This window comes from Myodes glareolus, chromosome 26 (assembly GCF_982192425.1).
Source record: "Myodes glareolus chromosome 26, mMyoGla1.1, whole genome shotgun sequence".
NCBI lineage: Eukaryota > Metazoa > Chordata > Mammalia > Rodentia > Cricetidae > Myodes > Myodes glareolus.
The window spans coordinates 41,496,227-41,517,635 of NC_142051.1; the positions used below are offsets into that span (position 1 = coordinate 41,496,227).

At 47.8% G+C, this 21,409-nt stretch overlaps 1 protein-coding gene across 1 annotated transcript in view; it reads right to left on the reverse strand.

Moving 5' to 3' along the window:
* The window catches only part of Pah (phenylalanine hydroxylase), a 55,705-nt gene that overhangs the window by 11,821 nt on the left and 22,475 nt on the right, over positions 1 to 21,409 (reverse strand). The window contains exons 4-5 of the mRNA XM_048418824.3: positions 13,822 to 13,910; positions 3,751 to 3,818 (exon numbers count right to left, since the gene is read on the reverse strand). Of these exons, the coding sequence (XP_048274781.2) occupies positions 3,751 to 3,818; positions 13,822 to 13,910 (157 nt within the window). The remainder of the gene's footprint in view (positions 1 to 3,750; positions 3,819 to 13,821; positions 13,911 to 21,409) is intronic.

Genomic DNA, 21,409 nt, shown 5'->3' on the forward strand with positions numbered 1-21,409 from the left:
GAACAGGTGCCTTCAGAGGGGAAGGGCCAGGGCGCACAGGCACAATGTAGTAAGGTCTGAAGAGAGAGTCGGGCTTCACAGCTTGTGAGGCGCCGCCACCGACCGGCATGGACTTCAAGCATTGTTTGAAAGAGAAAAATTTCCTAGGAACCACTGTCATGTTGTTCCCCGCAGGAAACCATGGTTTGGTTGAGGAATTGCTATCACTCTGGGAAATCATTTGGCCTTTCTGCTTTCTCGCGGTCTGTTTGTTCAAGGTAGAAATTTGCTTTCGGGGACTAGACAGGGAACACACAGGTGTAAAGCAGTAAGTACGGAGTGATACGCAGACAGAAAGCTGACACCTACACAGCACATCCTTTTTCTAAACAGAGGCCCCCACGCTCAGCAAAAGCACCCCCATGTCTTGTACTAGATCAGCTAAAGCAATCAGCTCCGGCTAACCAGGATTTACTAGCTAGGGTGCGTGTTTGAAACTTGTCCGGGCAGGTTGCATTGGCTAAGCTTGATGTTTCTGTTCCTGGGAAGTTAGAACTAGAGGAGCAGAAGGAGGGAGAACATGAACAAGAAAGGCAGGACTGTGAGGAGTGCGTTCACCCACTGATACAAGGGGACTGATCTAATGAGAGTTCACCAAGGCCAGTTGGACTGGGACTGAATGAGCACGTGATCCAACCAGATTCTCTGAATGTGGCCTGATTCTCTGAATGTGGCTGGCACGGGGTCTTTCTGAAAAGCTATTGACAATGACACTGGGACTTGTTTCCTCTGCATATACTGGATTTTTGGGATCCAGTCTGTTTGGATGCTCACCTTCCTGGACCTGGAGGGAGGGGGGAGAAACTTGAACTTCCCACAGGGCAAGAAACCCTGACTGCTCTTAGGGATGGAGAGGGAGGAGGAGAGGGAGTGGGGGAATTGGGAGGGTATTGGGAGGAGGGGCAGAAATGGAAACTTTTATAAATTAATAAACTTTTATACATAAAAAAAATGTAAGCTAAGGTCCCACCGCGTATATATCTATAGATCTTAAGATGTGTGTCTGTGTGGGACGTTGTGCGTCGTAAGCTCACAGATTTGTCAGTTAACCAAGTTCTAGACCGAAGGTAAGAAATTTATAAATATTGAGATGGAGGAACAAAGAAGCATGTTAAGGTATTAGATACGCTTCTATGTGCCACGTGTGTCAAAGCACAGCCATGAGACCCGGTCCCACTGTCCTGATACACTGGAGCCCGGAAAGTCAAGGACAGATGGATCTTAATAGCACCCCCCACCCAGGTGACTGACACGAGCTGCAATTGAAGAGTCATTAGTTTGGCAGCTTCTGAGCTGTGTGCTGAAAACAACAAAAGCCAAACAAAGCCCGGGCCTCCCAGACCAGGGCTTATTCCCTGGGCTGCAGCCCTGCTCCCCTTCCCAGGGACATAGAGTCTGGGACACAGTGGGGCTGTTTACCTTGGAACTGCAGATCTGGTTTCAAGCTACGTTCCTCCTGCACTTTCAAAACTGTGGCTCATCCAAGGACCTTAGAGCAAAGACTGTTATTGTTCTATGGAAAGGTGGGCTGGGATTGGGGAGGAAAGACAGATTGTTGATTGAGAAAAAAAAAAGGGAAAAAAATAATTCAAGTTCAGAGAATCTGATTGGTCGACAGGGACCACCAAAGTGACAGATGAGCCTTTGTCTGAGACTACACCATAATCCGGGGTTACGTGGTGATGGAAGAAAACCAGGAAGGCTTTGTAAATAGAAACTGAGCAAAACTGGGCCCTGCCATTGTCTGGATATGTGACCTCAGGCAAGTTGGAAAATGGCTGTGAGCATTAGTCCTGTGTTTGACATGTGTTTTTTAGTGTGGACAAGATTATATTATGTTATGCATAAAGTAACACACACACGCACACATACACATTCCTAATATTGGAACTGGCAATAACCATTGATCTTTAACATAAACAGTTCTCATTTCAAAGAAAGGCATTGTTGGGGCCAGCAGGTAGCTCTGTAGGCAAGGGCACTTGCTGCCCAGCCCAGAACCCACACAGAGAGCTGATTCACACAAGTTATCGTTGGCTTCTACACATGAGTCATGGCAGGTAAACACACACACACACACACACACACACACACACACACACACACAACAAGATAATAAACAAATAAAATACAACAGTAAAAACAAAAATAAGACAGGCAACTTTCTGGAACAAACTTCAGAGGTGGTGGCATTTTGAACACGCCGCCGCCCACTTTCTCTCCCAGTGACCCCGCCCTTCCTGTGCTGCCTCTTTCAGCCTGTGCCATCTGAGGAAGAGGACACTCAGCACTCAGTGCCACCTTTACAGTCGGGAGTGGGGTCAGGGTCGTCCAATCATAGTCTCTCTATCCTGACCACCGTGATCGGCCGACACACGGGTCCGCGTCTAGTCACGAATGATAAGACCCAATCACAGAACTTTGACTGACTTTGTGGGAAAGAGCGAGGGCTTCTAACTGAGCTGGGGCATCACACAGACCCCGTCTCTGAAAAGCTGAGGCCAAGCCTGAAACGAGAACAGTACTAAGGGCGTGGGCCGGAAAGGTGGAAAGGGATCCCGGGTCCTGAACCTGCTTAGGCCCAGGGTTACTAGACACTGTGGAAACAGTGAGATTAATTCTGGGGACAGATAAAGTTAAAGCCTGCCTTTGTCACCTCCTAGTTATTTGATTTCTTTCAGCCTCTATTTCCTCATCTGAAAAAAAAATGAGGATTTATTATAATACTGTTTATGTGGGGGGTATGAAATTTAGCAAAACCCCAAATACTCAGCAAAGAGATGATAAATCTTTGACTGTGAAGAACAGTTCTTGCCTATGCTGACTTAGTGGGACAAAGGTGAGGACAGAGAAAGGTCACCATGTTCCCTAATTTCTGCTAAACAGAAACAGGTCCAGATGGACTTTAATTGAGTAAGGCTACATAGCCCTGGATTCTTCCCTCCCAGAGTCATTCGGAGAAAGGGATGCTCTGGATGTCTCTCTCCATCCACAAGTAGATTTGCTTTCACCCCACAAGGCCCCAGCACTTCCTTCTGTTGCTGATGTCCTAGTACCTTAGTCTCTGGGACAGCCCTGAAGCTTCTTTTTAAGCATGTCTTTTCTTTTTCCCTTACCTCGGAAACTGCTGTCCTCAAAACACAAGTTTCCCAAGTCACAATTGACATAGTTCCTGGGGACTCACAACAGCAATGTCATTATGTTCCCAAACACACATTTGATATGGCCATTTTCTTTTGGCTAAAATGAAAGAATTCTGAGCAGGAAGGAAAATCCCATCTGACAGTTGCCCTACAAAACTGTAAGCAAGATCAGTAGAACGCAGGAGTGTAGCTGGTGCAAAGGCTCCTGGGATCGTCATTTCTCTGGAATGGCCAGCTGTTTTCCTCCTGGCCTAATGTGGAGACCACAGGCTGCCCCAATCAGGAAGGAAGCCTCTCCAGTCCTTCCAGGCAACGAACGCTGCACTAGCAAACTTGGGAGAGAGCTGGGCTACAGCAGTGGTACTTCTGTTGGATCTAGAGGCAATTTTTTAAAACACTATTACAAGAGAGCTTACACACACACATATGCACATATACAAACACATACATGTACATACACATACACACACACACACACACACAGCAGGGTGTTAGGGCTGATTGTTGCCAATCTAGAGCAAGAGCTAAGGGTACGCTCTCCTCTCGGTTGTCCAACAGGGAGACTTACTGGCGGTAGTTGTAGGCAATGTCAGCAAACTGCTTTCGTCTTTCCCGGTACACAGGATCTTTGAAGCCCTAGGAGAGAGAAGAGACGTGATGACTCAGGTCTGCAGAGGGAGAGGCCTGGCACTGTTGTGGAATTGTCCTTTTGTACACTGTGAAGATGTGTGACTCTCGGTGGTTTAATGAAGAGTCAATGGCCAATGGCTAGGCAGGAAGAGTTTGGGCAAGACTTGTGGTTGAGGGAGAGCCCTGGGATGATGAAGGGTGGGGTCACCAGGATTCGGAGAGAGGCAAGATGAGCTTGACATGCTGAAAAATGGTACCACTACATGGTAGAACATAGGTAAGAAATACGGGTTAAGTTGTAAGAGCTAGTTAGTAATAAGTCTAAGCTATCAACTGAGAATTTATAATTAATAATAAGTCTCCATATCCTTTCATGTGGTCCCGACACATGGTCCTGAAGCCAGTGGTCCCAACAAAAAATTCTACCCACATGACACCTAGCAACAATCTGCGTGGAAGCCTTTAAGCTATGATGGTACATACTCTTCTCCTCAATGATGTTCTAACACAGTCTCGGTTAAATACAGAGAGGGTTTTTCCATGTTTGTGACAGATGCACACTTAGCCACACCTTCAATGCAGTGAAATCGTCGCCAGCCTGACATTTCAATATCTACAGATAGACTCTGTTCTTAAAGAAATGTCATCTGCACCATTCCCAGTTTCTAATCCAACTGGATCACCCCAAGTTAGATGTCTGTGTTGAAGGCATAAAATATTCACTCAGTTTCTGAGTGGTGTGTGTTTAGTAATGCTTCCTCATGTGCATACATCTCTGTGTGTGTGTCTGTGTGTGTGTGTGTGTGTGTGCGAGAGAGAGAGAGAGAGAGAGAGAGAGAGAGAGAGAGAGAGAGAGAGAGAACATTGGACGGGGGTGGGAGCATCTTGAAACCAAAGGTCAACCTTGAGTGTCCGTCTTCACGAAACCTCCACCTAGTGTTATGAGATAGGCGCGTGACACCATGCCCAGTTCTTTACATGGATGCTGGGGCCTGAACTTGGGTCATCATACCTGTACATCTGTTCTTTTCTAACTGAGCTACCTCCACAGTTTCTTTTAAAAAAATACTAGTCACTATGAAAATGAATACAGAGGCTCCTCCACATTTCCTGGTGAACAAATGGGTATGCCCTTACTGCTAGGTCAATGTAATGTTTTGCATTTTATTTTCTTGAAATAAAAATATTTCCAGATAGCCCAAACTGGCCTCAACTCTCCTGCCTCAGCCTCCCAAGAACTAGGATTACAAGCCTGTGCCACCACGCCCTGCTGGCAATTGTTGAAAATGGCATTTCCCAGGTGTCTACAGCTGTGGCAGCTTTGGTATAACGCCAGGCCGATCAGTATGTGTACTCTTCCAGAATCAAGGAGAGACTAGGGAAAGTGGATACATAATGGCAAAGTCAGGCTTTGGATTACCCAGCCCTTTGCTCTTCTTAGGACACATCAGTAACTGCGAACTTTCCTGACCTGGCAGGTGCTCCACTGACTGAGCGAGCCACCCCACACAGGAGGATGATAATCACTCAACTTCTTAGAGGCTGACTGGCAGGCACGTCTTCCCAGGGTGCCAAGCAGCACACTTCCAAGTGAGAAGAGGGGGGTCGAGTGTGTCTCTGAGTGTTTAGGGTGGAGTGGGGCACATCAGGAGCTGGAAGTGTCCCAGCGGATGAGGAGGGTACTTTACAGAAAAGTTCACTGTGGTCTGAAATCTGGTGAGACAAGACACTGGTCCACTGCCATGGGGCTCGTCTTTGTTCCCTGCAGACGTTTCCCAACAGGCTCTTCCAGAAACCACTTTAATTCGCTGTTATTTGTCTCCAAACGATGGGCTGAATGGCTTGAAAACGAAGGCTTGGATCACAGGCAGGGTTTAAAGAAGCTTTTGAAGAAGGTCGATGGCCCCTGCTTTCCAAATGCTGTCCATTTTCTTTGTTTGACTGGTTTATTGGATATATATATATATATGTGTGTGTGTGTGTGTGTGTGTGTGTGGATATATATATATATATATACATATATATATATATATATGGATATATATCAGTGTCAACCAGCAGTTTAAAAACAAGTTTGGAAAATTTATATAAATTAATTTTACCTGAGAACATGGAGCACAGGAGCATTACTGAAGGAATTACTGACATCGAAAGAAGAAACAGCAGAGGGAGGGATGGGGAGGGGAGAAAGGGAGGGAGGAAAAGACTGGAGAAAACACGGGGATGGGAGATTTCTCGCTTGTTTACCAGGATGGATTCCGAGAAATAAGAAAATCCCAAATGCACCACACTGGTAAACTAAAATTACCACACCCAAATCCCAATTAAAGAAACTATGACCTGGTTAAAGATTCTATGACAGGGCTGTTACAAAGCACAAGCTGTTGTTTTCCCCTGAAACACTGACTAGATTGAAATCATTCATTAGAAATAGGGGGGCTGGAGAGATGGCTCAGCATCTTAACTCAGTTAAGAGCTGATGGAGGAGGGTCATCTGTCTATTTGTTACTTTCATTGGTTAATAAAGAAACGACCTTGGCCTGATAGGTCAGAACATAGGTAGGCAGCGTAGACAGAACAGAATGCTGGGAAGAAGGGAAGTGAGGCAGACGCCATAGCTCTCCTCTCCAAGATGGATGCAGGTTAGAATCTTCCCAGTAAGCCACCACCTCATGGTGCTACACAGATTACTAAATATGGGTTAAAGCAAGAAGTGAGAATTAGCCAATAAGAGGCTGAAACTAATGGGCCAGGCAGTGTTTAAATGAATATAGTTTTCATGTAATTATTTTGGGTAAAGCTAGCCAGGTGGGAGGCAGGAAGTGGCTCGCCCTTCCTTCTACAAAGAGCTCTTGTGCTTTTCCAGAGGTCTCAGGTTTGGTTTCCAGCACCCACCTAAGGAGGCTCCACGTCCTCCTGTAAATCCAACTCTGGGGGATACCACTCCCTCTGCTGGGCTCCATGGTCATGCACACCCATGTGCCATATCACTCACACACACACACACACACACACACACACACCTATGCATAAATAGAAATAAAATAAATCATAAAAATCAAACAAATTAAGGAACTTGGGAACTTTGGTTTGTTTGCTGTTGGTTTCTGAGACAGGGTCTTACTCTGTAGCTCAGGATGGCTTCTCTAGTCATCCTGCCCCCAGATACTGTGCACTGGGATTATATGTGTATACCATGACACCAGGCTTTAGGAACCTAAGATCTTGCAATTAACATAAGGTTCATTTATACTGAGGAAATATGAGTGCCCTGCGTATTCTAAGAAGAAAACTTGGTCCTTTGGTTTAATACCCAAGCATCATCAGCTTGCCATTGGAGGACCATCTCTACTAGACTAAACAATAAACACTTCCTTATTCATATCTTCATATCTGAGGGCAAAGTAGCAACTCAAATTTGACAGCTGTCATATGGACTAGCTAGTCTTAACAGAGAATAGTCTGTGTTTCTCTCTAGCCTTTCAAAGTAGTGAAAGATGTTCACACCAGCAGGCACTCTGAAGAATGTCTGGTTCTGTTTTGCTATCAGAACGGTAGAAAGTGAAGCCCTATCAAGCCATTTGCTGAAAGGTACTGAAGTGTAAAGAAATAAATAAATAAAAATAAACACAGCATTTTCATTAAGGTTTTCCAAGCCTAACCATGCTGGCAAGTTGAGATTTGGGATCGGAAGCAGAAAAGCGGGGGCGGGGGCCTTGAGGACACTGGGGACACGAGAGAAGACCCATTTAGTGAAAGGGTTTCTGATTCACACCACTCAGGAGAGGGACCCACATCCAGTTCTCACCCCCACTCAACACTCAACTATAGTTCGTCATTACTATGCCTTGTCTGAGTGCTTTGTGGATTTTCCACCTGTGGAAACAAAAGCTCAATGCAAAATTATACATCTAGTAGACGGTGCCTTTGTGGAGGGGAATCTAGTAGATGGTCCCTATGTGGAGGGGAATCTAGGAGACGGTCCCTATGTGGAGGGGAATCTAGGAGACGGTCCCTATGTGGAGGGGAATCTAGGAGACGGTCCCTATGTGGAGGGGAATCTAGGAGACGGTCCCTATGTGGAGGGGAATCTAGGAGACGGTCCCTATGTGGAGGGGAATCTAGGAGACGGTCCCTATGTGGAGGGGAATCTAGGAGACGGTCCCTATGTGGAGGGGAATACATAAGCAAATGGATGGGAGGAGCCCACCAACCTCAAACAAATGCTCCTTGCGGGCGGTGGGGATAGTGTGGGCCAACGATGCTATGGACGTTTTTGAAGCTTTCTGTTGTAAGTGTGCTTTTTTTTTTGTAATTGGAAGGAAGCAAACTAATAGCCTAACTCCATTTCAAATCGCTCAAGAGTACTGGAAGGAGATGCAACACATGAACAGACATGTAGCGTGTCACAGAGAGCTGTCACTTGGCTCTCCACTAATGAACTGCAAAAGAGTTCTCCATCCTCCCTTCTCCTCACATTTCCTACCGACTAATTATTGTCTGCTCGAGCAAACAAACAAACAAAAGCATGTAAGCCAATCACCTTTGGGTGGTTTGCAAGACCTTTGCCAGTCTGGTTGAGCTTCCTGAGGACTATGGCATTTCGGAAAGGCTGGCCATGACCCTCCTCTCCAGAGACATTGCCTACTATGGGGACATTGCCTACTATGCTCACTTCCAGTCCCACGTCTCTAAAATATTTAGTGTCAACCTGCAAGGAGCTCCCAACAATCAGATCTCAGGGACTTTGGCTCAATAGGTTTCTCTGGTTAGGTCTGTGACCTTGAAGCCCACCCTTCCAGGGACCTGGCTTTCCATCTTTTGGGGGTGCTGGGTGACCAACCACACAGCCCCCACATCCATCCCCTTGAAATGCATTCTGAGTTGAGCTGTAACTGGGGGTGATCGATCACCTGTCTCGATGTATACTAATGGCAGCAATTTCACTATCTCCGCGTGAGATTTATCTACAATCATCCTGTCTCAATTAAGCTAATAGCAGTGGTTGAGGCTGCCCTGCGTGTAACCACTTATGTTTTGACAGGAAGACAGATTGTCAGTGAGGAAGCCGTGAAAGGAAGGGGGTCCGAAGAAGGAGAGAGAAGTCTATACGTAAGAGATTATGCCCCCCCCCAGAGCCTGTCTCCAATCCCTCTTCTCACTCTCAGAGACTTCATTACTTAGTGGCATTTATGCCAGGCCTTCTGAGGAGTCTTCTAGCCTGGCATAGCTAGTTCACCCTCTCGTCATGTCATAGCTGGGGTTAAATCTCTCAAGTGCCATCTTAAGGACAGCAAGGAGACCATGGGTTTTAAACCGCACTGCTGCATTCACTGGGAGCACGGCCTCAGGCCGGTCAGTTAGCCCTTGAAGCTTTAGTCTCCTCCTGAGGACAATGAGATTGCTAATCACACCTGCTTCACAGAGTCACGTGGATACAGCGGGGTCACCTAAGCAGAACACGGTGTGAAAATGTGAGCACAGAACAGGCACCCCAAGAACGGCCAATCTGTGTAAAAAAGCCAGAAGCGTGAAAGCTGGGAGGTCTGGCTCGGACATAGGACGCTGGGTCCCTTCATGTACCCTCTGGCCTTTCAAAGGCACCCACAGGGCCAGCCAGATGGTTCCGCAGCATAAGGTACTCGCGCTCTTCAAGCCTGACGAACTGAGTTTTGTACCCGAAGCCCACATGGTGGCTGGAGAAAACAGATGCCCTTAAGTTGTATTCTGGCCTCTACAGGGGTGCAAGGGCACACATGCACCCATAGAGATACATTACACATGCACACACATTCCACACTTCTCCCTAATAATTATATAGTTTTTTGAGATAGGGTCTCTCAGCATAGCCCTGGCTGTCCTAGAACTCACTTTGTAGGCCACGTTGATCTCTAATTCACTTACATCTGCTTGCTTTACCTCCCAAGTGCTGGGATTAAAGACGTGAGCCACCAAAGCCCCCCCCCCTTATATAAATCAATATTTAAAATAAAAGGTAGCCGGTATTGAAAGTTTTGTAAAAGAAAAAGGGGGGGACCCACTTGAGTTCTATTGGTGGGAACATAAAACATTACAGAAAATGGTATGAGGCCCCTTGAAACGTGAAAAGGAGAACCTTCACAGTCTTCAGTAAACTCACATGCACACAGCCCTCCCGGTCACAACAGACTGCAAGGCTGTGGCCTGCAGAAGAGACAAGAGAATGGCTTTCAGGAGCGAGCAAGAGGTTGAAGAGCAGCCTGGAAAGGCCAGCAGAGGTTTGCCAGTGAGAGCACACAGCGGCAATGCTCGGAGGAGGAGCAGCTCAGGTGAAGGGCACAGCATGGTCTGCCTGGGAAGCGGAAGTCAGACACTTCTGCTGGGGTTCTGCCCACAGCATTTATAGTTGCTCTCTCGGATCTCCCTGGTATCACACAGGGAAATCGGCGCCCTTCCTCTTCTCTGTAATTAGAGGAGCGGGTGGGCACCCACGCATCTCCAGTATTACTTCAACAGGGCTCACAGACACAACTTCCCGAGTGTCTGCACCTGGCATTGAGAACCCAACCCTCCAGGGTGGCACTAAAATTAACCCCATGCCAAGAATCTAGCATTGTGCACAGATCATGATCAAGAAAGGTTAGCTAGTAATGCCAGCAGCTTGACAAATACCTGTGGAAAGGAAGAAGAGAGAGAGACAGAGACAGAGAGACAGAAGAGAGATAGAGACAGAGAGAGGGAAAGAGAGGGAGAGAGAGAGAGAGAGAGAGAGAGAGAGAGAGAGAGAGAGAGAGAGAAGCAATAAGATAAGAGGGACAGAGACAGAGAGAGATAGAGACACACACACATTCAGAGAGAGAGAGAGAGAGAAAGAGAAAGAGAGAGAGGAGCAATATGGTAAGAAGTAAGAGGGACAGAGACAGAGACAGAGATAGACACAGAGAGAGAGAGAGAGAGAGAGAGAGAGACAGAAAGACAGAGAGATAGACACACACAGAGAGAGGGGGGAGAGAGAGAAACAATAAGGTAAGAGGTAAGAGGGACAGAGAGACCAGCCGTCCTATTCCACTTCCTCATTTAGCTGAAGCTGAAGGCAGAGTGCCTTTGCCCTGGATTTCTAGAACCATTTTTCCTTTCCCTCGTTTCCACAAAGTGACTGTTTGGGAGACTCCAAAGTACTACTAGGTCAAACACAGATGATCCTGCCAAGGGCAGGGGGTCAGGGGAGGAAAGGATCATGCTGACTGCGAGGAACAGAGCAGAACAGAGGGTCCTTGAAGAACAACCCCTTCACTGCTAGGCTGGTGTCTGCTTGCAGTTCACACCTTGAGGCCAGGCCCAGGGAGGCTGGCAGCTGCAGGGAGACACCCGTGGGTTTGCTCTATGCTTGGCCCTTGTTCCCAGCATCTGATGAAAGACAGAAGGAACAGAGAGAGCCTGGCGCCTCCTCTACAGGGGGACGGTGTACCTGATAAGTTCTGTTTTGGTGATAAAATTCTTGACAAGGAGAGGCTGAGAAGCCAAAGCTGTGGCCCGGGTTAGCAAAGAGAAGTGAATTCCAGGGAGTTTTAAGGCCGGCTTTGGCTTCCGAGGGGACATGAGACTAAAGGGAAGGACATGTCCCTCTCTCTGTGGACTGGCCTCTCCCACCCACCCAAATGATTAGGATAGAGGCCAATGGGAGGAACAGAGGGTCAAGGCTGGACGATGGGGCTTGGGGAGGGAAGAAAAGTTCTGATGTGTGCGTCCTGCAGGTTGAGTGAGCCTGGACTTGCTTTCCTCCGGGGAAGAAATCTCTCAAGATGTTTTTGCATGCAGGGCCCACAGTTGAGAGGCCCAGGCAGAGGCTCATTAGAGGGAACATCAGAGCGTTGCCTGTGTGGCCTTTGCCACCTCTAGTCTCTGTGAAATGGATTGTATCATCTGCAGGAAGACAACAGAGAACCTGTCCCTCCCCACCTCTAGTCTCTGTGAAATGGATTGTATCATCTGCAGGAAGACAACAGAGAACCTGTCCCTCCCCACCTCTAGTCTCTGTGAAATGGATTGTATCATCTACAGGAAGACAACAGAGAACCTGTCCCTCCCCACCTCTAGTCTCTGTGAAATGGATTGTATCATCTACAGGAAGACAACAGAGAACCTGTCCCTCCCCACCTCTAGTCTCTGTGAAATGGATTGTATCATCTACAGGAAGACAACAGAGAACCTGTCCCTCCAGAGTTGGCATTTTCGCTTTGTTTTCGGTTTGGTTTAATTTCATTTGGTTTGATCTAGTTTTGGTCTGGCCTAGTGTAGTTTGGCTTTAGAGACAGAGTCTCACTGCCCAGCCCAGGCTGTCTTAGAGTTCACAAACCTCCTGCCTGAGGTTCACAAGGGCTTCACCACCACGTCTGTGGAACACAATATTAAGGCTTCAGTTGGATGCCTAGATACATCTTCTGCCCTCAACTCAGGATAATTTATTCTAACGTCACAACTAAGATTCAAGAGAGCCGTTAGAAGTCCATTTGGAGATGTCAGGCAGAAATCTTCTTCACTTGAGTGTAACGATGAAGGTCAGCTTGCGGTCGGCACTGCCTGCGGAGTGACAGGCCGACACATACATGTACACTCGTGTGGCTGAGCGTGTGTGGGACCTCTCCCAGATACGAACATTATTTTAGGAAAGTGTGAAAATAATATTTTCTTCTGCTTCAAAGGTAGAGGGTAGGATGAATTCACCTTGTTTCTATTTATAAAATGCTCTCTTGCTCCCTCTCTCATGTGCTACTCTCTCTCTCTCTTTCTCTCTCTCTCTCTCGTTGAAGGATGGTATAAAGAGAAAACTGATGACTGAAGTTGCTGGCATATTCACTGTCTTTCTCATGCCAATCAAGTCAGCTCACAAGGTTTACTACTTGGTTTGGAGCATGCACCTGAGCCAACTGCTTGTGTTTTGAAAGGCTGGCCTATGGCTCCCCATTTGTTGGCATGCAGGAGATTGAGTTTCTTGTTGCCAGCCAAGCCTGTGTCCTCAACTCCCCTGAGCACTGGGACAAGGGTCCAAGGAGCCCAGGCTCCATTAATAGACAAAGCATATTTGAGAAGCAACCTGACATCTCTGGGTCAGTCTGGGAGACGGAAGCCTTAGCCCGCTTATAGGAAACCTGCCTCTGGGGAGAGAGAGCCTCCTATCGACTGTTAGACCCCACAAGGCTATGAGGAGAGTCTGGACGAACACAGACATGCCCCAGCACCAGCCATGCTAAAACCTAGTTGACATAAACTGCTTCCTGGTTAAAAAAGGCCAGAAAGTCCACTGCCTGACAGAGCCAGGAGAACATAAGGTCATAATGGCGCATTGCCCACACAAGGAAGCTGTCAGATCACCCCTGTCCACTCCCAAGGACCACTGACCCCAGAGAAGAAGAAGGAATGAGAAGATTCCCCCAACACACACGCACGCACACACACACTTTGATCCTCTTTGTGTGTGTTTGATGGTTTCTCTAGTGAGAACCCATTTAAAACCTGTCCTCTGCCTACAATATGCATGGCTCAGTGAAATTCACTGCTCTGGTAGATCCGACCACCCCTGCCTCAGCTCGCTCTCCCACTGTTGTCCCTGAGGTGCCACCCACCCATCTCCATTCCTGAAGACCCCCCTCGTCAGCCCCTCTTCCCTCATCTAACTAGAGCCTCTGCTTGGCTCTCTGAAGGGCCAGCATCACCTCTGTCACTGTCTCCTCACTAGGCTTGATTTAAACGCCCATAAAGTAAGCAAAGGCAGAATTAGCTATACACACAGCTGTATAGGAACGGCCTTTCCTGGTCACTGGTTCACACCCATTCCACAGTAGTAACAGTAGTAACCATAGTAATGGCGATAGTGCAATCTCAGGGTCTCCTCAATCTTCACTTTCCCTGCCCTGGCATAGGGAGGAACTCACATTGCTCCAAGCTGGAGATGGGGGAGGAAGGGAAAGGAAGAGGGGTTAGAGGGAAGGTGGGAAGGTGGGAAGACTCTTATCCAGGGCCCGGGGCTCACCGGGTGGTCTGCATCCAGTTCCGCTCCATAGCTGAGAATCTGATTGGCGAATCTGTCCAGCTCTTGAATGGTCCTTGGAAACCAGGGCACTGCAACAGAGCAAGGGCAGAATCCTGAGTGTAAATTGTGGGACGTGTGGCTAACGGCCTCCCCACTCCCCCAATTAGTCACATGGATGGTGACGGCAAATGGGGTTCTGCATAACTCCTAATCTGTTCAAGCTATAGGTTTAAGCTGGGTAGTGGTGGTGGCACACCTTTAATCCCCAACCTCAGGAGGCAGATACAGGAGGATCGCTAAGAGTTCAAGGCCAGCCTGGCCTACATTGAGAGTTCCAGGTCAGTCAAAGCTACATATAGAGACCCTGTCTCAAATAAATAATAAAATAAAAATTTAAAAATAATAAGTTCTATTTTCCAGCAAAACTGATGTTGAAACACGTCCTCAAGAGACCGCCAGACTAAACCCAGCCCAGGCTGGTTTGAGACCAGGAATGAGGTGGTCTTAGCCCAATCCCCTATTGAAGCCTGAAGCCCACTAAAGGACCCAGGAGAGCGTCAAGCCCTCTGGAATGTTCGACCCTTGCACTCTGACTGAAGCCCACAGCCCGCTCTCAGTCTCATGCCTGAAGGTCTTCCTGAATTGTCTCATATGCCTCCTCACCCATCACTTAGAGCAGTGGTCACTAAGGAGTGCCTCTAGCAGCAAAAGATTATGTGTAGCCCCCAAATATAAATAGGACAAAAGTTAAAGAAAGAAAGATGAGCCCTTAGACCCCAACTTCCCACCCTGTGACACCCTCCCGAGTGTCTTAGGCAACCCTACGACACCTTTTGATCTCAGAGTCAGCTACAGCCCTGTGGAAGCCACAGCCAGGTAGCTTACAGTTTAGTTTGGAACAGCATCCTGAGGGAAGACACGATCCCCTGAGTTTTGTGTTGGCAATGATGATGCCCTTCCTAGGTGGAGGAGAACTGGAAGGGAAGGGGGAGGATCTAGTCACATAGAGGGCTTTAATGGTAGTGACCACTGTTCACGGTCTCTGCTCTGACCTAGTTTCTTGTCTCGAAGTCTTCCTCAAATAAGACAAATATTACAGTCTCTCTGATACAGATGGAAAGCCAAGCAGTTTTAAAGTCTGAAAATCAAAATCACTGGTTTAAGATTACGCAGGGACTAAGACAGCGTCTGATTGATGAGAGCAGACAGACACGGCAGCGTCCATGCAGCAAGCCAAGGCAGTGGCTGTTACCCCCGAAGGAGGCTGAAGGGCCCAATGTTGGAGCAAGCAGCCCCGGGCTGGTTTCGGATGATTAGGGTCTCTGTGCTCAGTCCCTTCTCTGTGAAAACGGAAACTATAACAATAGAAAGGACAGCGGATGTTTCCTGAAGACGGGCACTGGGGTGAGCATTTGGGGTGGAGTGGGTCCTTTAATCGGAAGATTCCTTGAGGAAGGAATGAAGGAAGCAATACTGCCCAGGAAACTCAAGTGGGATGAGAAAGAACACTCCTGCCATCTAGTGGTCAATATCAGGAAGTGCTCTATGACGATCTAAGCAAGAACCTAAACAAGAATCAGCGAGGACTTCTCCCAAACTAGGAGACAAGGACTTAAACCAACTCATAAAATGTGCTCATAAAATGAAGTCAGAGCCTGTTTTCTGAGGATCCAAGCTGTGGAGCTCTCCACAACCCACGTCAACAATGCAGACCAGCCCGAGGTGCGGTCTAAATACTCCATCCGGTGAGCTCTTTGGTATCTGTCTAACCAAGGCACCGAGGTGCTCAAAGGATGCTTTTGAAGAGCAGCTGAGCAGGTTTTTAAGTGTTTCCAGCCTTGGCTGGGGGACTTATCCCAAAATCATCCCTTGGTTTCTGGCTAGTATCTGGGATAACACAATATGACCCATTTTAGAGTTCCATGGGTTCAGATTTAACGCAGACAAAATACAGACACATGTGCACAGACACACAGACACGTGCATGCATGCACACATGTGCACATGAACAAAGCACATGCACACATATAAACATGCACACACTGCCAGCGAATGACGGAGTCAGGATTCACACCCAGCTGCCTCCCGTGCTTGTTCCTGGATCTTGACCTCAGCCCATCTGTACTGCAAGGGACAGTCACATGACCAGCTGATTGAGAGCACTGGCTTTTTAGTTTCTCACACTGGGGTTTCCGTGGCTTCAAAGCACAGGCCCCTTGACCACATCTCCCTTTGGGTGGTGACGACAGAAGCTGTCTTAAGTTTACGTCCTGATACCACTTACATGACAGGTACCATCCTCCTCCACACCTTACCTGCCTCCTCCCATCCTCACCATGGCACCAGGCAGTTGGTCACATTCTTTCCCTATGTTACAGATGGCAGCGCCAAAGAGCAGGGAGAAAGGTCTAGAAAGACAACTCCTCATGCCAGGCTGCTGAGACTCTGGAGCCTCTATTCAGCAACACGTTCTCCTTGCCCACCGTACGTAGAGGACGAGGTCCTTGTGCCCACTCAGGCTTCCACTGGCAAAAGCAGGAATGTGAAGCACACAGGCTTGTCTCTTCGATGAAAGGGAGATATATACCTCTCTCCCACCCTGCAGGCTAGGAGTGGATGCTATTAATAGCCTGGTGGCCTGTGCTGTCTGTAGGGCTAAGCCACGCCCAAATCTCCCAGACTATTATGTTTAACCCAGATCCTTCCCCTCCTAGACCAAAAACTTGAGCGTTTTTTTTTCCCCTCAGTCAATAGACGCCATCCCTCGGAAAGATACAAGGACTTCATAGCTTAGTGACCTCTAGGACATCTGTATAGCCGAGAGCACACCTGATCCTCCCCTGGGCTCTTAAGCGGCCTTAAGCTGTATCGCACACATGAGATTGACAGAATTGTTACCGGAAACCTTTGTCCAGAATTGGACTGCACCTAAACACCTACCAACTAAGCTGACCGGTACCAGGCTCTGGAGGTGAGAGCCCACACCAGCTAACTTTGCCTCGCTCAGATCGTTTCTCTGCTGGCTGGAGCATTTACAGGGACCCCCCCACAGACGAGAGAACTGTTTTTCAGCCCTGTCCCCAGTGTTTTCCCGGCATAATATGGCATTGGTGTCTGTTTCCTGGTCGGCTTCAGCAGTGCCGAGGAAAGATCAGGTCTCCGGTGAAACCTAGCCTGTTTCTGAATGGCCCCAGCCTGGGCAATGAGACATGTCCCTCCCCGCTGCGTGGAGCACCATTAACAGCCCCATCTCCTCGGTTTCTCAGCCACTGTTTGTTATTGCTCATTCATCTCTTGCTTCACAGGTCAGGCAAGATTGGTGTCGGCAGAAACACTCGTCCAGTTTCTTGCTTGCCCTGCCTTCCAGCCCAAGGACACTCAGATTCTCCAACATCCTAGCATGCATTGAGCACCTGCTGCATTCCAGGTCCTGGGCAGGAGAGGTGACGGCACTGATGGCCACCCTGGGGTGCTTACACTCCGCAGGGGCAGCACAAAAGAAGCAATAAAAAAAGCTATAAATCTAGATCAGTGCCAGGAGCTCCTGAGGAGGAAAGTGGAGCCGGAAGGTGGAAGCCATGGGTGTGCTATTTCATTCCTTTTAAACGCTCTCCAGCTTTGCTGAGTGATGATTAACAAAACATGTGCATGTTTGTACTTAGCAATAATGATTTGATACACATATGCGATGGGAAATGGGTGCCACAGCCAAGTTAATGAACTCACCCATTGCTTCATAGAGTTTCCACTGTGTGTATGTGTGCATATGTGTATATATATATATATATGTGTGTGTGTGTATGTGTGTGTATGTGTGTGTGTGTATGTGTGTATGTGTTGAAGACACAAGATGTCTCTCATCAATTTCAAGTATACACTGTGTATTATTATTATTATTATTATTATTCCATTGCATGTTAGAGCTCCAGAGTTGATTTATCTTACAACTGAAACTCTGCACCATTTGATCAACATCTCCCTACTCCTATCCCTACCCCACCCCTACCCCTGCCCCAGCACCAGGCAAGCCCCATTCTCTGCCTCTGTGAATCTGACTTTTCAGGTTCCCTGAATGGGTAAGGTCTTGCAGCATTTATTTTCCTTCAGTGAGCTTATTTTCCTTAGCAAAAGGCCCCTCATTCATACTGCAGCAAATAGAAAGTTTACCTATGCTGACTGAATATATATATATATATATATATATATATATATATATATATATATATAGACTGAATACACATATATAGCCTACATTTTCTATATCTGCTCACATATCGACAAACATTTCATTCTTGGCTGTAGTTAATCGTGCCACCATGAACAAGGAAGTGCTGATGTGTGTTTCTGGATACTGATTTCATATTCTTGGAATGTATACCCAAAGGTCCCATAGGTGGTATATCTGGGTCTATCTATGTTGGTTCTATTCTGATATGACGAGCAACTACAGACTGAGTTTCATAAGACAGAACCAACTTCCTGTCCACTCAGCAGTGCAGGCGGATTCTCTCTGTCCTGAGCCCTCGCCACACTGGTTATCTCTTATCCGTTGTTACTCACAGGATGCTATTTAAATGACATCTAGTCCTCCAGTCCCTGGAAAGTCCAGCAACTCAATCCTAGCCTGCCAGAGCTCCGTGGGATCTGGGACAGCTAGCGTCTGTTCCTGCTTCCCTAGTGTCCCATCTTCGCAGGACAGTGAGTCTAGAAAGGGTCAGACTGCCTGGGTTTGAGTCCTGTCTCTGCCCTTACTGTCTAAGAGCCCAGCAAAGTAACTAACCCTCTTGGGCCTCTGTGTCCCTTCCATAAAATGATAAAGCAAGAAAGCTGCAGAGAACCCCTTCGTAAGAACAATAAGAGCTTAAATGGGTTGATACGGACGCCCCTGTGAGAAGTTATGCACACAGTGAACAGTGTTATTATTCAGTTGGAAACACACACACAGACTTTGTCACATATCGCTTACCAAATACATTCTGAGAAAAGCACAGTTTCGCCCTGTGTGATCCAGAGAGTATTCAGGCCAGCTCAGGTGTCTATGATTTTACTAAGTGCTATCATCGTATGGGACTCACTATCTGGGGTCCCCTGTAGGGGTCCACTGTAAAATCATTATATGGGGCCTGACTGTATACAGTCTCTCTCTCTCTCTCTCTCTCTCTCTCTCACACACACACACACACACACACAGAGAGAGAGAGAGAGAGAGAGAGAGAGAGAGAGAGAGAGAGAGAAGAGGGAGAGGGAGGGAGGGAGGGAGGGAGGGAGGGAAGAAGGGAGGGAGAGAGGAAGGGAGAAGGTGAGGGAGAGAAGGCAAGAGAGAGAGAGATGGAGACAGAGAGAGAGAGAGAGAGAGAGGAGAGAGAGAGAGAGAGAGAGAGAGAGAGAGAGAGAGAGAGAGAGGCTAATTATGTTGTTTTCCTCATCACACAAAGGGCAGAGTGAAATTTCCAGAAAAACTAGTAAGCACGCCACTTCCTTTGTTATATAACTATACACGCACCTGTAGTTTTGTCTTCCGGACCCACGAAACAGACTCAAATAATCTCCCTTTGCCGTTAAACAGACTGGACTCAGCCGACATGACACATCTTAGCCCTAGGCTCCACACACAGAGGGTCCCTCCGTGTTTACTATGACGGCAGATGTCACCACTCCGGCAGTAATGGAAGAAAGGGGGTGGGGGACACCAGACGTTAGGGTGAAGAGCTGCGTCTCCATCCAGCTCCAGGGATAAAATCCTTCCTAACACCCGGGCCTCGGTTTCCCCCTATAAGCTATGCAGGATGTGTTTACTTTTTGCTCCGGTCCTTAGTGACTCTTGTGCTCTGAGATGCGTGGAATAATGTGAGAGACTGGCCAGCGGACGCATGGAAAGATTCCTGCACCACAGTCAGCAAGGCAGCTATGTTCATCTCCTGGGAGTAAGGTCGCTACAGTCTCCATAGCTTTTCTCCTCCACCACAGACGCTGGCCTCAAAACTAGGCACGCCTGCTATTTCCCAACTCACCACTAGAGGGCAGCAAAGCCAGCCAGACCTAGCTCTGAGGAATTTTTCTCTAAAACCAAACTAGTTGGGCACACACACGTGGCTTGGCTCAGACCTCTTAGCAGAAAAGACTTAAGTTAACTAATTAGCTAATTAATCATAAATAAATAAGAGAACTCGAAACCATTACAAGTATTCTAAGAACTAAAGAGCACACAGCCTGGTAAGCTCCAGCCTTTTGAGTTCAGCGCCTGGTCTTGAGACTGCAGGATTATAATAAGGTCATGATAGCCACCCAAAGGCAGGAGCCTCTGGTGACTTTTGAGCCCCATCACCATACAGAAATGGCTGGAACACAAATTCCGGCCAGAAAAATGGAAAAGCTTAGGAACTCCTGACACAGGTTTGGGTGAGAAGATTTCTCTCCTAGGTCCCAACTTTTGGACTTGAAGCAAACTGCCTAATCTCTCAGCGGTTCCTCAGTCTCTCATTTGCAAAAGGGCCATTAAAAACCATACGTCCCTCAGAGAGTCAGTGAGGATCAGGTGGCTCCAGGTCAAAGCCCCTCCCCAGGAAATGGGCTGACCAGGGTTCAAACTCCCCGGACCCAAGCAAAGCCAGTCTAGCACGCATGTGTGATCCCAGTGCCCTATAGTGAAATGGGAGGTGAAGACAGGTGGATCACCATGAGCTCACAGGCCGGCTAGTCTGGTGTACACAGAGGTGAAACAGAGACTGTCCCAAAGTAGAAGGAGGGAACCAATACCAGAGGTCACCTCTGATCTCCACACTCAGTGTGGCATTTGCACACACTGTATGAGCCCGCATGCACACCTACAGACAGAGCTTAAAAATGCCAAGCCATGTAGAAGCCCGTAAAGAAAGCTAACAAAAGCATTCAACACACATGCGGGATTTTAAACTATTGGGTAGTATTATTCTCAGGATTATGGGAAAGCCAGCGGGTAAAATGTGACAGGCTTGGGACGCACTGTTGGCAGCTGCCTGCCCTACCTGGACTCAAACCCCCACCTCCTCCGAGGCATCACTTTTAAGGCCACTGGCTGCAGCCTGTGTCCTGTGGGATAGAAAGACCCAGGTCAATGAAGAGTTCACAGGCTGTCGCCTTGGAACGAGGCCTGAGTCTTGAGACAAGACACTTAAGGGAGACAGGTTCTGGGTACAGGAGGCAGGAGTATTAAGGCACATGTCTTCCTTTCTCTTCAGAGCATGCGGGACGTGCAGTCTGGGGACTCACACAAAGGCAGGGAGCCTAGAGAGGAATGCCTGCCCCCCTCAGCTTCAAACACATCTGTCCTGACACGAAGCACAGAAGGTTGAGCATCCAGGCCTGCCTGGCAGCTGGAAGGTCACTCTGGGCCCAAGTGTATATCTTCCTGAGCACAAATCATGTGCGTCTGAGCGAGTTACTCTCTCTCCCAGGAATCTGGGGAGCCAGCAGCTGTATCTTCTTCATCTGTAAAATGTATGAGACAACTAATCCTGCCACCTGTCACCTTCTCTGGCATGGGAAGTAACGAACCTGTCGCAGGTAGGGCTGTGTCAACGGTCATTGCTCATTGCGCTTGGATCGCCTA